The 20,623-nt window shown below is 39.4% G+C and overlaps 5 protein-coding genes across 11 annotated transcripts; all 5 read left to right on the forward strand.

Moving 5' to 3' along the window:
* Positions 1–251: 251 nt before the first annotated feature.
* LOC117638795 (peptidyl-prolyl cis-trans isomerase) lies at positions 252–1,323 on the forward strand. The gene has a single exon (XM_034373915.1). It carries the CDS (start codon positions 519–521, stop codon positions 1,038–1,040), a length of 522 nt encoding a protein of 173 aa, XP_034229806.1. The 5' UTR covers positions 252–518; the 3' UTR covers positions 1,041–1,323.
* Positions 1,324–4,417: 3,094 nt separating this feature from the next.
* On the forward strand, positions 4,418–8,281 carry LOC117637701 (probable magnesium transporter NIPA6). 7 transcript variants are annotated; one of them, XR_004587221.1, is made up of 10 exons: positions 4,427–4,721; positions 5,034–5,090; positions 5,193–5,283; positions 5,391–5,551; positions 5,680–5,807; positions 5,919–6,056; positions 6,571–6,663; positions 6,780–6,894; positions 7,215–7,382; positions 7,610–8,281. XR_004587221.1 is itself a non-coding variant. In XM_034372677.1 (9 exons), the coding sequence occupies exons 1-9, from the start codon at positions 4,598–4,600 to the stop codon at positions 7,307–7,309; spliced, it is 1,002 nt and encodes a 333-aa protein (XP_034228568.1). In that variant the 5' UTR covers positions 4,427–4,597; the 3' UTR covers positions 7,310–8,281. The 7 variants fall into 7 exon arrangements, 2 of the variants coding, with proteins under 2 accessions (XP_034228568.1, XP_034228569.1); XR_004587222.1 differs by having other exon boundaries at positions 7,749–8,281; XR_004587220.1 differs by having other exon boundaries at positions 4,428–4,721; positions 7,604–8,281.
* A 678-nt stretch (positions 8,282–8,959) lies between these two features.
* On the forward strand, positions 8,960–11,675 carry LOC117637803 (eukaryotic translation initiation factor 4B3). The gene is made up of 2 exons (XM_034372823.1): positions 8,960–10,336; positions 11,286–11,675. The coding sequence occupies exons 1-2, from the start codon at positions 9,153–9,155 to the stop codon at positions 11,398–11,400; spliced, it is 1,299 nt and encodes a 432-aa protein (XP_034228714.1). The 5' UTR covers positions 8,960–9,152; the 3' UTR covers positions 11,401–11,675.
* Positions 11,676–13,206: 1,531 nt separating this feature from the next.
* LOC117637618 (ras-associated and pleckstrin homology domains-containing protein 1) lies at positions 13,207–14,843 on the forward strand. Its single transcript, XM_034372548.1, has 3 exons — positions 13,207–13,461; positions 13,552–14,032; positions 14,297–14,843. Exons 1-3 carry the CDS (start codon positions 13,308–13,310, stop codon positions 14,646–14,648), a joined length of 987 nt encoding a protein of 328 aa, XP_034228439.1. The 5' UTR covers positions 13,207–13,307; the 3' UTR covers positions 14,649–14,843.
* A 782-nt stretch (positions 14,844–15,625) lies between these two features.
* Positions 15,626–15,986, forward strand: LOC117638560 (dirigent protein 4-like). The gene is made up of 2 exons (XM_034373668.1): positions 15,626–15,752; positions 15,802–15,986. Exons 1-2 carry the CDS (start codon positions 15,626–15,628, stop codon positions 15,984–15,986), a joined length of 312 nt encoding a protein of 103 aa, XP_034229559.1.
* The last annotated feature ends 4,637 nt before the right edge of the window (positions 15,987–20,623 follow it).

Below are 20,623 nucleotides of genomic sequence, written 5' to 3' on the forward strand. Positions count from 1 at the left end.
TAAGATCTTTTTGGCTTTATGTGTATGTCGGCATCTGAGTCCTTGCGAAATCCAGACCGTTGGATCTGCGTCAGAGGGTAAGTAAAAATCAGTAAATTGTCAGTGTTTCACCTTTTATTTAATACCATGTGTGCCATCCAAGTGTTTACCAAATCCACAACGTGGTCCAAACGGTGTCGTTTATTTCCCCCGAAATGTCCACGAACCCTAATACCCTATCCGAATAATGACAAGCATATACCAGTACACAACCACTTCACTCAGCCTCGGATCCCAAAACCTAACCCTGGTTAAAACCCGACCCAACCACGGTTAACTCATACCCCGTCAGATTCAACCCACGTGCCTTCATCCAACGGCTGAAAACAACTTGCCATAGATATTCACCTCAGAGGCCCTTTTATAAACCCCTCGTCCTCGTGACCTCGTCCACGCATCGCAAACCCTAAGCATCATTACTCTCGTTTTCCTCAAATCTCTTCGTGAACGATCCAAACAAACCCTCGAAATTCTCATCAATGGCTTCAAACCCTAAGGTCTTCTTCGACATGACGATCGGAGGCCAGCCTGCCGGCCGCATCGTCATGGAGCTCTTCGCCGACACCACCCCCCGCACCGCCGAGAACTTCAGGGCTCTCTGCACCGGAGAGAAGGGCGTTGGCCGCAGCGGCAAGCCCCTGCACTACAAGGGCTCCTCCTTCCACCGAGTGATCCCAGGGTTCATGTGCCAGGGAGGGGACTTCACCGCCGGAAACGGCACCGGAGGCGAGTCGATCTACGGCGCCAAGTTCGCCGACGAGAACTTCATCAAGAAGCACACCGGACCTGGAATTCTGTCCATGGCCAACGCTGGTCCCGGGACCAACGGATCTCAGTTCTTCGTCTGCACGGCCAAGACCGAGTGGCTCGACGGCAAGCACGTCGTGTTCGGTCAAGTGACCGAGGGGCTTGATGTTGTGAAGAACATCGAGAAGGTTGGGTCGAGCTCCGGCAGGACCTCCAGGCCAGTGGTGGTTGCTGACTGCGGCCAGCTCTCCTAGACGAGTCCGTTTACTCGGTGCTGTGACGATGATGGAAACGCCGTCGTTTATCTCTCTGTTATTATGAGTCGGTCTGCCTTTACTTTTTCGAATTTCGGTTTTTAGTAGGCTGGGGTCTGATTAGGGTTTGGTTTATGGACCTTATTATTATCACTATGGTCGTCTTCCTTTTTTTTTTTTTTTTGGATGTCTAATTGCTCTGCTGTTTCTGATCTGAGACTCTTATTTTGTGATAAACTGAGCTGTTATCCTTAAATAAAATAGGTTTTATTCTCCAATTATTTATCTTATTTTCTTTATTTTTCCTTTCAATTTTTCATTCTATAATTGCCTAATGCCTCTAATATTATTGTGCTCGTGTATTATTGTGCTCGTGTTTCATCTCAAGCGTTTAAAAGTGTTTAAAAGTATTTATTTATTTATTTCGTATTCAATTTATTGTTGTGCCCGCATTTGATCTAAATTGATCTAAGTCAAGTGATTAAGAGATATTAAATTGATCTAAGTCAAGTGATTAATAGCGTTTATTCTGTATTATTGATTAAAAGTTATATAAATATCAAATGTAAAAGAAAAGGTCAATAAATGGGAATGGTCAAAGTTTACCTATTTATCCGAATATTTCCTGCAAAGTCGTTTTGGGATCTTTTGGGCCACTTGAGATTTTATGCCCCGTTGATGCACCCTTGGGTTTGGACTGATCGGCTTGTTGCTACTTTTTTGTAAACGTGTAATTTGTTGTTTGCTATCTTTTTACGCTTGTGTTTTCAAGAGAAAGAAAATTTGGATTTGTATAGTGATGGATAAAAGCCTTTGTGATTCTTGAGCCACCACCACTTGCCGCGTATGTTGGCTTTGTACAAGGGAATTTTGTGTGCATGCGTTTTCTGTTTTCTTTGCATGAGGATATGCTCTTCTCATTCCAAAATTTTATATTTTTGTGGTTCTAGAAAGAAAAGAATTTTGTTTAGTCATCGTATGTGTTTTGCGTTCCTATAAATCTTTGGTCGCGTCGCCTCATCATCTAGTTTGTTTGATGCCCGGCTAACCTCACAAAAGTTTTATCTTTCGTTATGTCTAACTCATAAAACAGTGATATTCCCGTTTCACATACGTTTTATCTTTCGATTTGCTTAGTCGCTTTAGTGGGCCAATGAAGTAGTGACTTAAGAAAGTATTTAACTTTGGTTAGCGTAACAAACTCCCTTAACATTAGAACCATTTACTCGCATCACAGCCAAATTATCTAAGACAAAGAGGCAAAATCTTCCAACTATCTCCAGGATTCATAAACAAAGCATCTCCTACATTATAGGTTCGCTTAACGCAGTCCCCAAGGCCCAATGGGATGATCTTCATTCCACAACTTGAAAAGGTTTTTTCATTCCAATGGGAGAACTGTTCTTTCCTTGATCGAAAGAAAAAGGTTCAGCAAACCTTAATAAGAAAACACTGACTACAAAACTCATCTGCCTTGGCAGGCTAAGAGAGATGAAGATATTGGGTTGTAGAAGAATTTGTCACGTGAAGAGAGAGATAGAGATTATTGTATAAGAAGTTCCTTCCTCCAACGTTGTATCGGCAAAACCTATGTTTTAGGATGCATCTTAATTAACCTTCCTCTAACATTGTACAATTAGGAAGCTTCCTTCTCCTTGGCTTTGCCCCCCTTAGCTTTCTGCCGATGATTTACACTTGATTCATTGTCTTATTGTCCTTAATGGAATTCTTCATAAGGTTAAAATTGTCAAACAGTAAAGTACATCTACAAATTATATGGATAGTTTCCATTCAATACATCCTACAGATTTTTTCTTTTTGTAATAAATGAAGTAGGGGAAAAAACCAAATAATTTTGGGATGATGCGCATATATCTAAATTTGTTAATATTTTTTTTCTTCTCAGCTTTTCATAAAATCAAATATATGATTTGTGCTATTTGTTTTACTATTTTCAAGAAAAAAGAGAGAGAGAGAGAGAGAGAGAAAAAAAAAAGAGACTTTTCTCTCTCTTTCTCCCACATCCCAACCCCACCCGCCCCAAAACACATCGCACAGGCCCCCCCTCCCCCCACTTGTCTCTATATCTGTTGCTCTCTCTCTCTCTCTCTCTCTCTCTCTCTCACAACAAATTTTCAATATACAAATAGAAAAATACAAAAAAGAAAAAATAATAAGAAAAAGGCGGAGTCGAATTGGGTAGGCTAAGGGAATTTGTGTGTGGAGGGTAGGTGTTCCATGGTTGAAAAAGAAGGAAGAAGGGACTGTGAAGAGGGAAGGGGGAATGGATTTCAAGGTAGTCGAGGTTGGTCGGAGCAGTGCCACACATGGGATGGGAGAAGGTGAGATTTTTTTTAAATACAATTTTTTATATAATTATTTTTCCATTTTAAAAATACTCTTGAAAATGAAAAGACTAAAATACCCTTTAAAATGAATGATAAATTAAATGGTGTTAAAGTCAGATGATAAATAATGAATTTTAAAAAATTAAGATGACATTTTTCTTAATTTTTTTTTTAATGTGACAAATTAAAATTGAGGTATAAGTTCAGGTGACATTTCTACAAAAATAATACACCTCCATCGATAATGTGAGAATTACAAGAGCGCATGAGTAACGCTTTTTATAAATGATCAACTACGTAATGCAAATGTAAAATAAAATTCTTTAGATTGAAAATTGTGCCTTGTTTTAAATGTTTTTCTTTAAAATTTTGGTTTAGGGATGAAATCTATCATATCCAATTCATTAGTATATAAACCAAATTACTATCCATAGCAGAGTATATTTGCAAATCCCATAATACTAATTTCTTACATTTGACGCAGATAAGGTCATCCATCATTCCAATTTTTTGTTTGTTTGTGAAATTAGCTAAAATAGTCAATTTTCATAAATTCTATGCTAAAATAGCCCATTTTGCATTAAAGAGATTACTATAGAAACAATAAAGAAGAAACTATACGGATAACAAAAAACACTGTATGAGTCAAGAGCTATTATAAAATAAAAGTCATGAAAAATGACTATTTTAGCACAAACGCCTTGATTTTTCCAGACATGACGTGGTGCCAATTTTATATTTTTTTAAACTTTCCCACTTCCAATTTTCCTATTGTCCAAACAGCAACAGAAAAAGCTACAGAGAAAAGTGAAAGTCCAAACTCCAGGGCAATCTTGGCGCATAAGCTGTCATCCCGCTGATTCACGTGACTCAACAGGAAAATCCAATCTACCCTGTTGCCCACGTGGCACTCTCCAGATGAGCTGAGGGTACTATCGTCATTTCAAGAAAAGTAGAAAACCATAGCCAATAGAATCAGATCCCGCACATTGGTGTAGCGAGCGCGCGAAGCACTGGATTGTTACCTCCGTCCGTACTGCCACGGGAAGCTTCCGACTAGACGACGGGCTCAAGCGTGTTTCTTCGCGTGTTTCTCTCTCTCTCTCTCTCTCTGAAAGCTTCAGAGGGTGTATTGCAATTTACAGAGAGGGAGAGAGGTACAACTTGTTCAACTCTGGTTGGCGGGAATTCGAAATTCTAGAGAGAGAGATGGGGGTGTCAGAGAATACGAAGGGGCTGATACTAGCGATGGCGTCGAGCGCCTTCATAGGCGCGAGCTTCATCTTGAAGAAGAAGGGTCTCAAGCGCGCTGGAGCTGCCGGTACTCGAGCAGGTCATTTTTACTCTTACATGAATTCTGGGTTCTATTCTTTTGGTTTATTTTCAATGTCAATGCCATTGGCACATTAGCATTTCCCTTTTTTGGATGGTTGCGGTTGGAAATTGGAGTAAATTACAAAGATTTAACCAAAAGATTCAATTTTTGAAATTAATTATGTGTTTGATGATTGATAGGTTACAGAATCCAAACTGCTAATTCATGGTTTTGATTGTTTTTTGATTATTTAATAAGTTGCCATGTGATTGATTTGTTGTACATCTTTGATTTGGGTAATTGAAAATCTGTGTTTTTTGAGTTGTGCAGGAGTTGGTGGTTATACTTACTTACTAGAGCCACTTTGGTGGGCGGGCATGATCACCAGTAAGTACAGCTCTCACTTTCTCTACAGAAAATGTATGTGACTGAAATAATAAGTACACGTGAGTTATTGATATTTGGTTTTGAATTTTTTCAACTGGGTAGTGATTGGTGGAGAGGTTGCCAATTTTGTGGCTTATGTATATGCTCCAGCAGTTCTTGTAACCCCACTTGGTGCACTGAGTATAATAGTCAGGTAAATGCTCTTCTGTCTGAGTTCATTTCGTTGCTGATTTCTGATAAAAAGAAGGTATTGTTTAAAAGCTTTTGTTACCAACTTGCATGTTTGTTGGATTTGTCTAGTGCTGTTTTGGCTCACTTCTTGTTGAAGGAACGAATACAGAAAATGGGTATTGTGGGATGTGTTACCTGCATCGTGGGATCAGTGGTAATTGTGATCCATGCACCTCAAGAGCATATTCTAAATTCTGTACAGGAAATCTGGGTTCTGGCGACCCAACCAGGTTCATGACTTTAAACCTCATATTTCTTCTTCTTCTTCTTCTTCAATGCTACTTGTCTTAGAACCTTCATTGTGTTGTCCTGAAAATTACTTTTTTTTTTTTCTTTTTTTCTTTTTTTTTTTCCACAGCTTTTCTGGTTTACGTTGCTGCTGCACTTTCCCTAGTGTTAACTTTGGTTTTGCATTTTGAACCTCACTATGGGCAAACAAATATACTAGTCTACTTGGGAATCTGTTCCTTGATGGGTTCACTTACGGTAACTATGCTTTTCTAGTTTGCCAAGTACAAATAGGCACTTTGTTCCTCTATGTCTTATGTGTTCAAATTGTTAGGTGTTTAGCTGTGTACCTCTGCTGTGCTACTTCAGGTTGTAAGCATAAAGGCCATTGGAATTGCAATAAAGCTAACTCTTGAGGGAGTAAGTCAGATAGCCTATCCTCAGACTTGGTTTTTTCTGACTGTTGCAGTAATCTGCGTAGTTACACAGTTGAATTACCTCAACAAGGTCAGTATTGCGCTATTAATTTTGGTCTCTTTCTCCGAGACTATCATCATTGGCGTTTTATGTGCTGACTAGCCATTTTGTGCTAAAAATCTGTGCCCCACCTGCAATGCCTATTCAGCATTTGGTTTCTCAGATTCTGATTTGCCCATTTGTTACATATTGACTCCAATGAGTTCCTGGCCTATAAAGGAGGGGACAGTAATGCATTCTGCCTCTGTCATATAACTTGTAAATATAATAACACTGGATCAAATCTCAAGCACACAGTATTTCCATTGAAATAAGTTTGGAAATTTCTCAAAATCTGAAAATTTAGTTATTGAAATTGGAAAGTAAGTTTAAGTTGGTCTACTTTATTTAAAAATTGAACTTTAAGTATCACGTGCTGCTTAGACAGTAATCTTGTTAGTAATTCAATTCAGCCATCTTTTAACTCAGACTTTCATGGACTTCAAATTATAATAATTACCTGCTGAATCTCACATCATTCAAGTTCATGGCCGCTTTGTTTCAGGCTTTGGATACATTCAATGCAGCAATTGTTGCCCCAGTATATTATGTGATGTTCACAACTCTGACCATTATTGCTAGTGTAATAATGTTCAAGGTAGATTGCTTGATCTATATACTGTGGTTTTCTTCTGATGCCTTTATTGGTTGTTTTCATGCAATTACAAAGACTTGGGATTCTGAATTTCACGTTGTTTTCTATGTTCAATGCAGGATTGGTCTGGTCAGGATGTAAGCAGCATAGCCTCTGAAATATGTGGATTCATCACTGTTCTGTCAGGAACTATCATTCTCCATGCAACCAAAAATGAGGAAACATCTACACAAGGTATACATGGACTTTGCATCCTTCTATTATCTGGGATTTGGGGTTTTTATTATCTCCTTTAAATTCAGATCAACATGACAATTGAAAATTCTTATAAGATGATTGAGAATATAACAGATGCATGTTAAATTTGATCCCAATGATCCCAGACCTTCATTTTCCTCTTGATCAGGATACTAATTTACAATGTTCCATGCCTACTCAGTTGCAATCCTATCATTAAGTATTGGTTAGACTGAGGGGCATATTTACACTTATGGTTGGCTGTAACATTTACTATCTTTGCTTATGGCTGCTTACAGTAGTTTTTCTTTTCATAGCAGGAACTGTAACATGGTACATTAGAGATTCAATGAAGGGCTCTGAAGATGAACGTTTGCTCACCTTACACAATTCAGATTATCCTGAACCGTAACCCTGCAACAATCATCTTGGAGAATGAAATCCCCAGCAATGAAGCTGCACTGCAACAATCATTTTGAGTAGGGGTGAGTCTTTGGGCATCTAGCACATTGCTCATTACACCTTCCAAATACCCGTTTACTCCTATTCATTTAAAAGAAATTGGCCTCCCTTCCCCTCCCCCAGTTGGACATTTCCATGGCCTAAGACCAGCCATAGCTAGTCTTTTTTTTATATATAAATTCTTTCTTCTTTTTGGATATGAAATGATTTGGGATATAATGAAAAAGTAAATGAATTTTTTTAGGGACAGGTTGCAGCAATGTGTTGGGTGCCATTAGCTTCCCTTTGAGTAGTGTTTGTAGTGTTGGGTGCTCCCGGTTTCTTCTAGACAGACCTTAGGGCTTTTAGCAGATTGCAAAAGTTACTTTTTATGTGCCTTTCTTCACCAGCCAGCAGATGCGACCCTCAACCGGATGCTCAAATTAAATTGAAGTGCGAGGTGTGGCACCACTCTCAATGCTAAGTTCTGAATCACCCTCAGCTCGGGAATGGTGCTGCAGTTCTGTATCAATACCAGTGCATAGAGATCTTTGTTGTGATATTGGCAACGCTCAGTCTCTCCATGGCTGCTGATGGCATCTGTACATATCGATGCTCGGCTTCTCATTCACTAGTTTTCGTGCATGATTCTTGTTGATATCTGATTCAGTTTGATTCTTTCCTTTTCTTTCTAGTTTGTATATATTTTTTCTTATAGATGTCTTTCTACTTTGTATTAGTCCTTTTTTCCTTGGTTAAGAAAATCTTCAGTTCATATTGGGATTGATAGATCATAGAACACACAGCTGAGAGGTATATTTGCCAATTAATGGGCAAATACTCCTTGGGAATTGTATATCTTGTATTTAACTCTTGAGTTTTTGCTTTTGCTGTCAATGAATTCGGTTGGTATAATGGCAAATAAACTGTACACTTTATTACACAGTAAAGCATAAATTATATGATTCATAGAATCTTTCTTCAATGATCAAAATTTAACCTTCCTTTTTTTGCCAGGATGTTCAAAATTTAACTCGAATGTTGAGATTGTGCAATATTTTACTATTTAAGCAATGAAATCTTCCAAATTGCTTAGCCAGAAAAGAAATAATAAATAGTTTAATTACAAGATACTTTCAAAATTAAAAAACGTGAAATTCCTTTTATTGGGAAAATAAGATTCTAGTCATGAGTTCATAACGTAATATGATCTGATGATGCTATAAAATAAAGCTGGTTTAAGATTGAGAGATTTATTAATAATTTGGTTTGGATGGATGATTACTGAAAGCTAACCTTTTTCTTCTTGTTTTTGTTTTTATTTTTATGTATATAAAGTCGTCTAAAAGTTGTTTTCGTATCATAATTCTAATTCATTTCTTAAGTTCCCTTATCACTAAACTAATTCGAAGTTACATCGAAATTCCCAGCTTAATTCTAACACACTTTTTACTATTCAAAATTGCCTAGTCTAATTCTAACTCATTTCTTACTGCAATTATAACTCCTCTATAACTGATTTACTATTGGTAATTAGTAAGGTTTTAGAGTTCCTCAAAATCATTATTGAAAAAAAAAAAAACAAAGTCAGATTCCCTCTCCAGATCAAAAAAGAGAAAAGAGAGAGATTCTCTCTCTGATAAGGAAAATCATAAACTTCAATCTCCACCGTCGGATCAAATTCTCTTCCCTACCCTATATATTCGTAACGCCCTCTTCGCTTCTCAACAACGCAACGCTTCGCCAAAAAATCCATCCTTTGCGCAAAAACAAAAGGAGAGACCTTTTCATCGCAGCACACAGTAACCACAACCATGGCGGCAACGGTGTCTCCTTGGGCCAAACCTGGCGCTTGGGCCCTCGCCGCCGAAGAGCAGGACGCCGAGCTCGAACAAGAAACCCAAAACGCACGACACGTCGTTGAGCCGCCCTCCGCCGACTACCCATCTTTGTCTGTAGCCGCCACCGCCAAGCCCAAGAAGAAGAACAAGGGCCAGAAAATCTCCCTCGCCGAGTTCACGGCCTTCGGCGCGCCCAAGCCCGTGGCCCAGCCTGAGGGCCTCACCCACCAGGACCGCATGCATCTCCCGACCGGTCCGCGCGAGCGAACCGCCGAGGAGCTCGACAGGAATCGGCTTGGCGGCGGGTTCAGGTCCTATGGGTCTGATCGGGGAAACAGCAGGTTTTCCAACGGCGAAGAGTCGTCGGATTCGAAGTGGGGTTCGGGACAGAGGAGGGAAGGTGGATTTGGGAAGGAATCGAACCGCGATGGGCCTTCCAGGGCCGACGAGATTGATGATTGGGGCGCTGCGAAGAAATCGACTGTGGGAAATGGGTTTGAGAGGAGGGAGAGAGGAGCAGGAGGTAGTTTCTTTGGTGGGTCACAGTCGAAGGCTGATGAATCGGACAGTTGGGTATCCAATAAGAGCTCTGTGTCGTCTGAGGGACGGAGATTCGGTGCTTCCGGTGGTGGGTTCGATCGGGAGAGGAAAGTGGGCTTCACATCTGATGGAGGTGCTGATTCTGATAATTGGGGGAGGAAGAAGGAGGAGAGTAATGGTGGGTCTGGTTTTGATCGAGAAAGAAGAGTTGGGTTCGTGTCCAATGGTGGTGGTGCGGATTCTGAGGTTTGGGGGAAGAAGAAGGAGGAGAGTAATGGTGGTCTGAGTGAGAGTACCGGAAGGCCGAGGCTCAATTTGCAGCCGAGGACACTGCCTGTGAGCAACGAGACCTCACCTGGGTCGACGACAGTACCGAAGCCCAAGGGCTCAAACCCGTTTGGTGAGGCGAGGCCAAGAGAGGAGGTGTTGGCAGAGAAGGGGAAGGACTGGAAAAAGATTGATGAGGAGCTCGAGTCTGTGAAGATTAAGGAGGTGGCTGAGAGAGACCACTCGCCCTCGTTTGGGAAGAGGAGTTTTGGGATAGGAAATGGGCGTGCCGGTGATCGAACTGAGAGAGCTTGGAGGAAGCCTGATGCGGCAGATGCTCGTCCCGAGAGGTTTGTTGTTTCAGTCATATGATTGATTGATTGGGTATATCAATCGCTAGTAATTAGAATGCTTAGTTGTAAAGTCTGATGCTTTTGATATTTCTACGTTGAACTTGATTGCATGGATTTTCTTAGCTATGTTAATTGGAAAGATGCATTGTTGATAGAATTGGTTTCAGTTAGTTATAGGAAAGTTTGCTTGATGGAACAGTGAATTAGCATATTGGTTGTATGTATGTATGTGTGTGTCTTTCAGTTTAACCTTTTCATAAGGGGTTTGTCAACCTTGTGGGGGAGATGCTGAGCATTGATGGTTTACATTTGTGTCCAAAAGGAAGCTTCTTGAGGTTTCTGTATTAAAAAGAAATTCACTTTGCTGAGCATTACTTGTTATCTTATTGATAGGTCGAGTTTTATGAAATACTTGGTGCTCTGATGAATTGCAATTCACTTTTGAGGATTTTTTATGCTGTGGCTTTGTTTTGCCCTCTTATCTTCTCATGTGAATACATAGACAAGTTTAAATTGGTGGCACTGCTATCTCTTTATTTTTGCCCTTGTGTAATATATTTCTAATTTGTTTGATAAAACACCCTCCTTTTTTATTTTCAACCCTAACCTTGTGATATTCTGAAGGCTGCCCATTCATCTTTAGATGTTTTTGCAATTTTCCTTTCTGCTGTTTGACACATACTACTATCCCTAACCCTGGCTGCTGCACAAGGAAAAAAAGTTGTTTTATGTAAGTATGTGTTAAATATGAATATTGGACTAGAAGGATCTACCTGACTTGAATGGAGCCATTTAAAGTTAAAGGTTCATGTAACCATGGATTTCTCTTTTAGTCTTTAGGGGGTTAGTAACTTGTAATGTGTTTGATTAGACGTGCTTTCAACTATTTGTTGCTATTTTCAGGGTTCGTTAAAACTCTCAAACTAATAGTTTTCTTTTGGTGCAGTGCTGAGGAAAATGAGAGTAGGAGCAGTTCTGTGGAACCAGAGAATGGCCATGTTGATGAGCATGTTGACAGCCATGTTGACGGGCATGCTGATGAGCATGCTGATGAGAATTGAAGAGGCGTTTTACAAGTTTGGTGTAAGCCATGGGAAAAGATTTTAAGTTGAGCTGTTGGATCCATGAGGCTGTTGAATTTTCAGTTTCAATGATTTGTGTTCTCGTCTGCGACTGTAATACATTGAACTTGAGACAATTTTGTAGGATTTTAAATAGCTATACTAGTTTTGCCCGTAAGGCTTTGTTTGTACGTTGTATTTAAGATTGAGAAATACTTTAACTCTAATTATTATTTTTGATCCTTAAATTCTGGTTCACACAGTTCATGGTTGAAGATTTTGGTATGTTGTGCATTTGATGCTTCATGGTTTTGCCTAGGTTCCCTGGATAATTTATTTTGATGCTTCATGGTTTTGCCTATGTTCTTAGGGTAAGGGTCAGAATTGGCTGAACTGGAATTAGAGTTACCTGTAGTTTCAAGTTACTGATTTATAGAATGAATCATATTTGTAAGCAAGTAGACTTTTGATTGAATCATTTTTAGCATGCATTATTCTGCTTTTGGTTCAAAATTTTGTTGTGAGTAATTGATGTTGTAATTGTTTTGGCCTAAAAAAGAGACGAGAAAACATATTGCGAAGGCTTAGTTTTCGGTTTTACGAGCAAAGAAACAATACAGAAGTTGCAATTCTGATGACTCGAGAGATTCTTGAATGTCTTCAGTCGTATAATAGTAACAGGGTAGATTTTCCCCCACAAAATAACGAAAATGGCACACAGTTGACTGATTAGATGTCACCAGTTGTACAGATTTTATCCACAGGACGGCAAGGGCATTGGCTGTGAGCCAACCAAAACTAGGGTTGTTAGGGCGTGCTTCTGTAACTGCTACAGCGCTACTGTCATAAGTGCTTCTAGTGCCAAGAGGGCACTCACTGCTACAGTTGCTCTGCTATGCTACAACAACAATGCAGGTCCATCTTACACTGGTATGGAGTTTGGTTCATCATCATGGGCCAATATTTTAAGTCCACTTTCTTAATCCGAGTTTGAATCTTCCTCTATTAATTAGTTTAAATTAGAATACCAACTTGTTAAAAAGAAAAAAAACCTAGACTCAAGGCTGGCCTTAGGCCATGTTCAAAGAGTTACACTACAGAAAACAAAAGTTCACCTTCTGCGTGTGCCTAGCCTAGCAATATGTCATTAGACAAATACATCAATTTTTGAGTAAGTATGGGCACGAGAAAGAGGTTTGCAGACTTGTGTGAGGTGTAGTTGAAGAGCATTAAAGAGAAGCCATTACTTATTTCTCTGTCATTGCATATTATGAAGCTCTATCTCCTTATAGGCCTTCCTCATCAATGCCTTTGCTACTTTGACGGCCAACTAATACCCCCCCCACCAGCAAAACCTTGGAGCCTTGAAGTCATGTTTTTGGCTACAAACCGACCCACGTCTGCAATAATGGCAACATATGGGCTTCTTGCCTTCAAAATCTTGGGATAGGCACTACTCATGTCCACAGTCTCTGTTTGCGTGGCAAAATTATTCTAAACTATAAACTCCTGCCCTGCAGCTGCAGTTAAATCTACGGCCGTAGACGAAATAACATGTTACGGTGTGTATACACTATTGTTTCTTATCTCTCTAATCACATGATACGCCTTGCGTATGCATCAACTTCAAACAATTAATTGTTGGATCATGACTTGTGATTTCAACATTAGTTCTAATGAAACCAAGAATATTAGTCTATTAGCACCAGCCTTAAATGCACCTCTGGTTTGAAAATAGTGTTTTCCACGCACCATAAAGGCAGGCAGTTGAGAGTTGAATGTAAGCATTACTTTACCATACTCTGTATTAATTTGCTTCCTCTGGGTGTTCATCACATTCTTGTTTTTACACCAAACCCTCTTCTTTATTCTTTACTCTCTCTTTCTTTGCATTTTCATTTAGTCCAATGCTCATGGATTGGCTAGAAAAGTTCTTGGCAGCACTTCTCATTTTGGCTGCAGCCATTGATGGAGCTCAGGCAGATACCATGGTCAGTGGCACAGTCTTCTGTGACCAATGCAAAGATGGTGAAAGATCCCTCTTTGATTATCCCATCAATGGTGAGATCCATAATCTCTAATTAATTAGTACTAATCACATTCTCTATTAACACTCTTAATTGTAAATTTATATGCTTTTGCTTTTTGCAGGTGTTAAAGTACAAGTGGCTTGCAGTGACAGCAATGGGCAAATCACAATATCAAGGGAAGAAACAACAAATTGGTTTGGAAACTATGCTGTCAAGTTTGATGGCACGCCAGATTTGAGTGGCTGTTTTGCTCAGGTTTCAAGCACAGGGCAAGGCTCAAATGGCTGTGGGGTTAGTGCTGGCCCTGCTCAAAGCCTTAGGCTTATGTTTAGGATGTTTAATATGGCGATGTATGCTGTGGACTCTTTGCTCACTCAGCCTGCTCAGCCTATGTCATTTTGCCCAAGGTCAGCTAATCCGGTGGCTCCTGCACCGCCGACACCAGCTAGGCCTCTGCCTAACCCGGTAACCCCGGCCAGTCCTCCACCTTTTAGGCTTCCCCCTCTTCCAAAATTGCCACCATTGCCACCATTGCCTCCATTGCCTCCATTGCCTCCAATGCCACCAGTGCCCTTCTTGGAAGCTACAGCATGCCCTCATCAGTAAGTTATTTACAGTGGTTTGCTTTGTAGTGTCTTAAGTTGTTGGTTACCTACTTTGAGTGTGGTGAGTAAAAATTGTTTTCTCCATAAAACTACCATAGAGTCTGGTATGATCTATTATGGTGTACCCCAAACTGTTTTTCTACTTACCAACTAACTCTTGGTTTAGCAATATTTCAATTTTCAGTGTTAAAAGAGGTTCCAAGTTTGAATTCAACGATTTTTTTTTCTCTCTGACCATTTGACGGGGTTGTGTTTTTTCAGGCAGTGGACATTGCCAGAGCACAAATGCTACTGGAGGGCAGTGAGTCCGGACACAAAGGTAGCTGTTGTTTTCGGATTGGCGGCAGCCAGGAGATACGGGACTGACCTGACATTATTGCAAGGCCTACAAGGAAGAGGAGAACCTTACAGGACTCTCCTGAGGGAAGGGATCACTGCATTTCTCAACTCCTACAATAGTCTTCAATTTCCTTACAATTCAATTGCTGTGGTCCAGCATTTGAATTATGGCTTGATGGGCTCCAACAGAAACGTCCTCTTTACAGCCTTGCGCTTCATCAGGGCCAATTCAGGTTATGGGAGAGTCCCTTGCAAATTTACTGCTTGCAAATGATTTGTCTATTTTAAATCTAAATTGCATTAGACTGTGTTAAGTTTGCTTCTATGTTTAGCTTAAACTATGATTATGTATTTTTGATTCTAAAGAGAGAGGGAGGCCTAGAGTCGAACTTTAGTTATGAGTGCGTGGTTATAAGTGCTCTACTACTAAAGCTATAAGGTCTTCCAAGTTACGATATTTAAACAGTTACATTCTTGCATTTCTTATATGAATTTGTAGTTTATCTATATTTTTCTTTTTTATTTAACTAATTAACATAATTTATGATTTATAAGGTTTGTCCGCCATCAATCAAATCTTCAATTGATTAAGGTTTGTTCGTCATCATTTTCAAATCATCAACTGATTAAGGTTTGTTCGTCATCAATATCAAATCTTCAATTGATTATCATATCTGCCGACAGAAACCAGATTTCGTCTGGTAAGGTTATATATGAATGGTCACACAAATCCCACAAGAGAATTTATGACGGTAAACCATGTCATATCTAAAATAGGGGAAAATAAATCATGTCGTCCACCCATATTATAACACGTGTATAAGATGTATCATGTGACCATATTATCTATTATTTTATAATTTCTCCATCTTATGAACGTCTGTTGAGAATTGATTGAGCTTCTGTCCATTTCAATCAAATAATATTGAATGGCATTTCTACATACTGATCAAAACTAAGGTTGTTTAGTCAACACCATGCGTATAAAAAGAAAAACCCACGGTTCTCTTGCCAAGGCCACAAAATTAAAGCAGAGCAAAATGAAGCTCACGGTCAAGCAGGTACAAGTTCTTTGCTTTTGGGCTCTAATTGTGCGCATGCTTACAATGCCCTTGCTTTTTCATAACCACTTAGCAAAATTCCTTAACACACATACATATTTGAGAAGGAGACTGTCTGTTGTTCTCCATTTTTTCTTGCATGGCACTCCTGGGGGCATCAACCGTAGCGCGATCTGTGTAGTCCGACCCAATGGCACCCAATAACACCTTGCACACCCCGTTTGGCACGGTTGGGTTGTGGATGACCCCATTGACAGAGGGATGTGATCCGAAATCAAGGGTCATTGGCAACTCTAGAGGTGTATATGTGTCCGCAGGTAAGCATGAGCTAATGCTTGTGGCTTACCTTGACTTTGGATTTACTAGTGGCAAGTTCAATGGCAGCTCCATCTGTGCTTTTGAGGAACCCGGTAAGGGACGTTGATCGGGAGTTCACTGTGGTTAGTGGCCGGGGGAAGTTTAGGATGGCCAGAGGGTTTTGCAAGCTTAAGTGCATTTTCTTCAATGAGACTAATGGTTCTATTGTAGAGTACACTGTGGTAGTGAAGTGAGGCATGATTGAGCTTGGTCTGTATCTTAATATAATAAAAATAAAAAACTCATCAAACATTTCCTAAGGTGCAGTGAAATTAGAACTAATTCAGATTATGGGACAATCCCTTGCAAATTTACCGCTTGCAAGTGATATGTTTGTCTTCCATGTGTTATGCTTGCTTCTATGTTTAGCTTAAACTATAACTATGTTTTTATTTTTTCAAAATTCTAGAGACATATTGACCTGATTGAGGCCGAGATTCGAACTTTGGTACAAGATTAAGTACTCAGCTACTAAAATTATAAGCCCTTGCAAATTATGATATGTAAACACATTTCCTGTAGTGTTCTTCGAAATACTAGTTACTGGCTAAAAAATTTATCAAGCTAATGACCATCATATCTTACATATGGCCGAATTAAACATCATCAATAAGAAGTGCAGTTGGGCGTTTGATGGAAAGAAAGCACAGTTGGGACTTAATTCCAAGGAAAATCAGTTGTGCTTCAATTTAAGGAACTCTGTTTACACTCCAATCTCGTCTTTGGACACCCATTAATGTTGAATATAATAACAATTATAACCCATCAATAAGATTACTATAATGGGCTTTGTTACGTTTATATTAAAATTTCAATTTCTCGGGCACTCACAAAATATAATTAAACCTCACCCTTCCACTCTCACTAATACTATACCTATTATTAGGCCTCATCATTTGGCCTGCGGGCTTGTGGGCTGATAGGGGCCCGTCCGGCCTGGCCCATTATGGGCTTTGAGATGGTCCGGCCCGCCTTGGGCCGGGCTAGGTTTGGACTTGGGTGTTTGAAGCCCGGCCCGATTAAGCCCAAGAAAGCCCGGCCCGGCCCGCCCACAAAAGTCCGGCCCATTAGGCCCGCATACATATATAATTATGTATAAATAAGAGTTTAGGATTAGGATTATATCACTTAAATCACATTATAATTTGTTTCATTTCATTTACTTTTCTTTACTCATTCCTAGTTTATAATTGGATGATTAGCACATTAATTTGTGTCAATTATTAATACAACAATTATATATATAAATAAGATGAATAACATATCATATCACCAAATATAATCATATCACGAAACATAATCGTACCACTAAATATAATCATGTTTTTCTTGAACACATCATCAAACATTTACATATTTATTTATACCATCCTTTTAAAAAAAATATCTTTTTGATACTTATTATTTTTTAAAATTATTTCTTAAAACGTATTATGGTCTAATTATGTAATAACCTCAAAAATAATACTTGGTTTTATTATTTTTGTGGAAAATCTTATTAAGTTGTGTGACTTTATTGGGTATTTTATGAATTTGGTTTGATGTGAAAATATTGGAATTAAGTGAGTTTAATCTCAAATTTAGACTAAAATACCCTTATCATTAAGTTTATGATTTTTTTTAATGAAGTAGGCCCGTTTCGCCCTGGCCTGTTGGGCTTAGCTCGGCCCGGCCAGATGGGCTTTCTCAAACCCGGCCTATGAATCGGGCTTGGGCTTTGAATTGTCTAAAAAAACCCAGCCTGGTCCAGCCTAGTATTTTCTCTCTTCTCTTTAAAGCCCGGATCGATCCGGTCCAAACTGGTTAAATTTAGGCCTGGCTAACCCAGCCCGGCCTATTGACGAGCCCTACCTATTATTTATCTAACTTCTTAACCACAACCCATAAATCACTAATTCTTATGTGAAATAAATGTACCTAAATTATGTGGAAAGAGGTGGACCAAAAAAAAAAATTATGTGGAAAGACTACAATGTACAAACAACTTGTCGTTTATGATAACTCTAATAAGGAAAAAGTATGATTTGGTGTGTCTTGGGACACTTTTTTTTCTTCCGGTTTTGACATTGAAAATTTTTGAGCCGCGACACATGCAGTGACCAGGAACCACACAACTCATAAATCTGTAGTTAGGAAACCATACATCATCAAGATGTGTGGCCAACACCAACCACAATTTTTTATTTTGGAGATACATCAACCACATATTTATGAGTAAGTAATAATAATCTTGGAAGTATCAAAATTTTTCAATCTCAACTGATGTAATAATGTTTCGTTTATTTATATTTCAACTCATCGCAAACATCATTTATTTAGATTGCCATATTATGTGTCACCTAAAAAAAACTGATCTTGCACCATATTAATTGATATTAGAAAGTTGCAATAGTGGAACTTGGTTTAACAAGGTGGCCTTTGAGTGAGGTTAGATCATATAGAAGAACAAAAATTTCATTGAATGGAACTTTACTTTTGGACCTTAGGGTTAGGTTACATCCTAGGTGTATTCGTATGACCACTAGAAACAATCACGAGATTCATGTTTTAAAATAAGGTGGTCCAATCTTAAGTTGTCATAAACATTGCCTTGTACTAGAAATAGTTGGTCCAATCTTTGTGATCATATTATTAGTATTTACAATCAATATATGTAGTAACTGAAGGAAGTTGAGGTTCCACCTCAAAACCAATTGGCAATGGGGGGAGTAACCCAACTCCTTATAAGCCCTTGCTAGGTTTCTCAACTTTCCAATGTGGGACTCTTTACCTTCACATTCTCACACGCCCCCGCACGTGTGGCGAATTTTCAATCATAATACGTGGACAACACATTTTGGGTGACGTGGAGCACGTATGGCCGTTGGGCTTTCACACGTGGGCTACTCGCTCTGATACCATGAAGGAAGTTGAGGTTCCACCTCAAAACCAATTGGCAATGGGAGGAGTAACCCAACTCCTTATAAGCCTTTGCTAGGTTTCTTAACTTTCCAATGTGGGACTCTTTACCTTCACATTCTTACAGTAACTTGTCATACAAACTTCTATTCTTTAAAACAAGACTTGCGCGACAAGGTACTTGGCTTTTAGTAATGACTCGTTAAATAATATCAACTCATATTTAGACCAATTGTCCATGATGTTTTTTTGATCAAAAATTGTCCATGATAATGTTGAGGCAAGTAGACGTGGGTTTTGTTTCTATTGTTTTCTATGCTTATGGATATAGTTCTTTGCTAGCGTGCGATTAAAGCGTTTCTCAGTCAATAACTTTTTTGGGCGAAACATTAGCTTTGAAAAACTCTTCTTCTGAGCATTCAATCAATCAATGAGTGTGAGTATACAAGATCATCATGTGCAAGTAAGGATTTCAGAGGTCACGATACTTGAGCAATTCCAAATACGAACATACTGTTCTCATAAGCAAGAAAGATATAACAACCGTGCGATTTCAAATATTGACATTTCTACAAAGGCATAGATGACCCCAACCCACGCCCACCGTGTGCCATCATAAGCATATATGCTTATGTAGTTTGTGGCGACATGGGCATATCTCCTAATACAACTATATGGATTACCTAGCAAGTCCAGTGCAACTTTGTGAAAGGCATATAAGTTCGTTACTCACATGCCTTAAAATCAATTATGTGGCATAGTCCATTAAACAATTCTCACAATGAAAAAGTGTGGTTTCTCCAATGCAGTGTAGTAAATCACATAAAATTGATTATTCATGGACCACCTGGGATCAGTTGAGAAACTGAAAGTGCTTGGGTCTAGGAGGTCAGCTCAAGCGCATTGGAGTCCGGAAGTTCCGCTCAAGCGCAAGCATACTTGAAGAAAAGAAAAAAAAAATGTCATGGACCACTTAAGATCAGCTAAGAAACCGAAGGCCCTGGGGCTGACAGGACCCGACCCAATTTCTGCTTTGGAATCCGAGCCGAATCCTGTGCGTGTCCGACACCTGGCGCATGTCGGGCACAAATGACATTTTTACCCTTCTTGTTTCAAATTCTTTTAAATTTTCCCCTAGACTTCTGCCGAAATTTCGGCAGAGTCTCCCCTGTATTTTGACCAAACCCAAAGTCTTCCACCTGTCAAACAAGCTCAAAACCATACCAACAGCCAGAATATCTCAAATCACACAAATCTCAACTTCAGTTTCTCAGTGTTCAACTAGATATCAGAGCCTTTCTATAAATTTACAGAACTTTAAGAAATTTACAAAGAGATCCTACACTTGGTGGTGGGGCGGAGGCTGGGAAGATGGCCCGAGTGGTTTCCTTCGTACTTCTACGGCCTGGGGGCGAAAACAAGTTTAAAGGTGTGAGTGGACAAAAATAAGGTTCTTAAAAATAAGTTAGAACATAATAACCCCCGTTTTGAAATAAATCGGGATACAAATCGATAATTTAGCTATATTTCAACATAAAGTACTCAATAAACATGAATAAATATGCTGATGAATATACTTGCATAACTGGTCAAATATAAAGATATTAATGCATGAAAAATCAGAGAAGCTGGTATAAAATAACTGAAAGTCATCACTGCGTATCAGGGCTCAAAATCTTTTGAAACAACCACCTAATTGTACCCCTGTAATATCCGTCAATTCCCCTGGCAGGTCTCGGGCGTCACACAGCCTACCCGAGCTGCAAACTGGCGAAATCAGGGGACTATGATCAGCCTGATCCGCCGGCAGGTCTCGATGACACCAAGTCAACTCGAGCCGCTCTGGCAGGATATAGGGGACCGCAGTCAGCCTGATCTGCAATCCTGGCAGGTCTCGGGGACACAGAGTCAACCGAGCCGCAATCCTGGCAGG

Source organism: Prunus dulcis, chromosome 8 (genome assembly GCF_902201215.1).
Source record: "Prunus dulcis chromosome 8, ALMONDv2, whole genome shotgun sequence".
NCBI lineage: Eukaryota > Viridiplantae > Streptophyta > Magnoliopsida > Rosales > Rosaceae > Prunus > Prunus dulcis.

Bases quoted from the DNA above. Each gene is read 5' to 3' on its own strand.
- LOC117637618 (XM_034372548.1), top strand. From the start codon at position 13,308: ATGCTCATGGATTGGCTAGAAAAGTTCTTGGCAGCACTTCTCATTTTG. The intron at 13,462-13,551 runs GTGAGATCCATA...TGCTTTTTGCAG, and splicing joins CTTTGATTATCCCATCAATG to GTGTTAAAGTACAAGTGGCT. The intron at 14,033-14,296 runs GTAAGTTATTTA...GTGTTTTTTCAG, and splicing joins GCTACAGCATGCCCTCATCA to GCAGTGGACATTGCCAGAGC.
- LOC117638560 (XM_034373668.1), top strand. From the start codon at position 15,626: ATGGCACCCAATAACACCTTGCACACCCCGTTTGGCACGGTTGGGTTG. The intron at 15,753-15,801 runs GTAAGCATGAGC...TGGATTTACTAG, and splicing joins AGGTGTATATGTGTCCGCAG to TGGCAAGTTCAATGGCAGCT.
- LOC117638795 (XM_034373915.1), top strand. From the start codon at position 519: ATGGCTTCAAACCCTAAGGTCTTCTTCGACATGACGATCGGAGGCCAG.
- LOC117637803 (XM_034372823.1), top strand. From the start codon at position 9,153: ATGGCGGCAACGGTGTCTCCTTGGGCCAAACCTGGCGCTTGGGCCCTC. The intron at 10,337-11,285 runs GTTTGTTGTTTC...CTTTTGGTGCAG, and splicing joins GCAGATGCTCGTCCCGAGAG to TGCTGAGGAAAATGAGAGTA.
- LOC117637701 (XM_034372677.1), top strand. From the start codon at position 4,598: ATGGGGGTGTCAGAGAATACGAAGGGGCTGATACTAGCGATGGCGTCG. The intron at 5,091-5,192 runs GTAAGTACAGCT...TCAACTGGGTAG, and splicing joins GTGGGCGGGCATGATCACCA to TGATTGGTGGAGAGGTTGCC. The intron at 5,808-5,918 runs GTAACTATGCTT...GTGCTACTTCAG, and splicing joins CCTTGATGGGTTCACTTACG to GTTGTAAGCATAAAGGCCAT.